The 2,507-nt window shown below is 40.4% G+C and overlaps 1 protein-coding gene across 1 annotated transcript in view; it reads right to left on the bottom strand.

Annotated features, from left to right (window-relative positions):
• Positions 1-1,929, bottom strand: part of slc2a15a (solute carrier family 2 member 15a) — a 28,225-nt gene extending 26,296 nt beyond the window's left edge. The window contains exon 1 of the mRNA XM_023969860.1: positions 1,664-1,929. Coding sequence (XP_023825628.1) covers positions 1,664-1,708 — 45 coding nt within the window. The 5' untranslated portion in view covers positions 1,709-1,929. The remainder of the gene's footprint in view (positions 1-1,663) is intronic.
• Positions 1,930-2,507: the final 578 nt, after the last annotated feature.

Genomic DNA, 2,507 nt, shown 5'->3' with positions numbered 1-2,507 from the left:
GGGCTAGCCTTCCACAAGCTTCCCACAATAAGTTGGGTGAATTTTGGCCCATTCTTCCTGACAGAGCTGGTGTAACTGAGTCAGGTTTGTCGGCCTCCTTGCTCGCACACACTTTTTCAGTTCTGCCCACAAATGTTCTATTGGATTAAGGTCAGGGCTTTGTGATGGCCACTCCAATACCTTGACTTTGTTGTCCTTAAGCCATTTTTGCCACAACTTTGGAAGTATGCTTGGGGTCATTGTCCATTTGGAAGACCCATTTGCGACCAAGCTCTAACTTCCTGACTGATGTCTTGAGATGTTGCTTTCAATATATCCACATATTTTCCATCCTCATGATCCAATTTTGTGAAGTGCACCAGTCCCTCCTGCAGCAAAGCACCCCCACAACATGATGCTGCCACCCCAGTGCTTCACTTTGTAGGGTTTCTTCGGCTTGCAAGAGCCGATACCCCAAATTATTCCTCACCAAACAATAAAACTAAACTTCTGACTCACTAGAATTGTATTACAGTGAATTATAAGTGAAATAATCTGTCTGTAAACAATTGTTGGAAAAATGACTTGTGTCATGCACAAAGTAGATGTCCCAACAGACTTGACAAAAATGTWGTTTGTTAACAAGAAATTTGTGGAGTGGTTGAAAAACTTGTTTTAATGACTCTAACCTATGTGTAAGTAAACTTCCGACTTCAACGGTATGTATACATTACCTTTCTTACTATAATAGCCACATGGGGCCTAAGATTAGTTGAAATGCTTTCTAACAAGTGATGAAGTGGYACGGATAGGAGAAGCATAGGGGCTCAAGCCACAGTTCAGAATAGAATAGTAATGTTTAATACTCTGGTCCAGAACCAGTGGAACGCAGAACACGATGGAGGTGGACTTCACCCAGGTCAGGTCAGGGAACTTAATTTGGGCACTAAGTGGTCAGATGCAGTCACTTGCCTACCACACACACGTGAGAAAAGTTGTGTAGACTAGACGTTGTCTTGTGACATGTAATGAGTGCTAACCTCCTCTTCTGATGACAGAGGCATGATGTTTACGGTGGTCRCGTGTGGCTCAGTTGGTAGAGCATGGCGCTTGCAACGCCAGGGTTGTGGGTTCAATTCCCACGGGGGACCAGGATGAATATGTATGAACTTTCCAATTTTTGTAAGTCGCTCTGGATAAGAGCGTCTGCTAAATGACTTAAATGTAAATGTTTAAGTAAAGATAAAGTATTGACTTGTCAGTCATAATATGGGTTCAAACGTTACTATGTAAAATAAAGACACGTTTAGGTGCATCTAGCCTATCGCTGACAGTGATTTCTCATGTAACATTTAGGCGCCTATGTTCGTACAGAGCAATGTCAATTTACAGATGTCAATATGTCAGGCATATTTTAATTCAATATAGTGTAGCGCGACCCTGTGTTTATATGCGCGGGTATTGACTCGGCCACTTGGACATGCTATTGTGGCAGTCGATGCCGCGCTTATAAACACAGGGTCGCTACAATAAATATGGAACATTGTTTATAACAAGTTTATACATAAAGTATTGCATCCAAGATAGGACATTAGGTAAAGAATGTGAACTTTTATGAATGACATAACAAAATCAAACAGAATAGCAGGTAATTTACAAAAACAAACTTGCATGAAAATCTTACCGACGTTATTTTCCCTGGTGGCGTTATTAAAACTTCTTCAGCCATTTATGAATCTTTCATTAAATATTTCCTCTTTAACTTTCGGCGGTGGGAAAAGAAAGATGCTCGAACTACTTTTTTCTTTAAGCTACCGGCATCACAACAAAACTCATTTTGAGGAGACAGGCGTGGTCATAGTTGAGACTAAAAAAAAACGCAGTTGCAGGTTACAGTGTCGCCTTTTTGTTAATCTATAGCGTGTCGGCCCTCTCCTTCGGGTAGTGATGCTCTCCGTTCTGGTTAACAAGTAGGCTTGAGACCAGTGTCATCACATGATGGCGAACAACGTGATGCCTAGAGAAAGACATGCTGAAATCAATTAGCTAAGTGAATTTACAAAGCCCYAGTACTACAGCAGACTGGGAGAGGAAAGAGGAGGCTACTTATAGGCCCAACCGTGAGTTACAGTAGCCTAGCTGACAAATATGAGGACAGCACTCAAAACTGATAAGCCTCTTGTCTCCTGTTAGCACTAGGCCTAACTATGTTATAATAAAAGCCACATGCCTATTACTACGTAGGCCAAATAACAGTCGCACTAATAGATCACATTCCATAGGAAACATGTCTTGCTTGATGAGATATTTATGTAATTTCCAGGAAAAACCTGAATATCTAATTTTGAATAATATGTAAATACTGACCTATTTCTCCTGATATAAAAAAAAATCTCTTCGCAATAGCAATATACAGTAGAGCAATAGCCATAGAGATGGAACGGAAATTGTATTTATGAGACTTGAAGTCAAATTAACTTGGAATATAGTTTTTTTTATCACTGATGCAAAACGTGATTTTCCTGTGT

This window comes from Salvelinus sp. IW2-2015, linkage group LG25 (genome assembly GCF_002910315.2).
Source record: "Salvelinus sp. IW2-2015 linkage group LG25, ASM291031v2, whole genome shotgun sequence".
Lineage (NCBI taxonomy): Eukaryota > Metazoa > Chordata > Actinopteri > Salmoniformes > Salmonidae > Salvelinus > Salvelinus sp. IW2-2015.
This window is presented reverse-complemented; position numbering and strand designations above follow the sequence as displayed.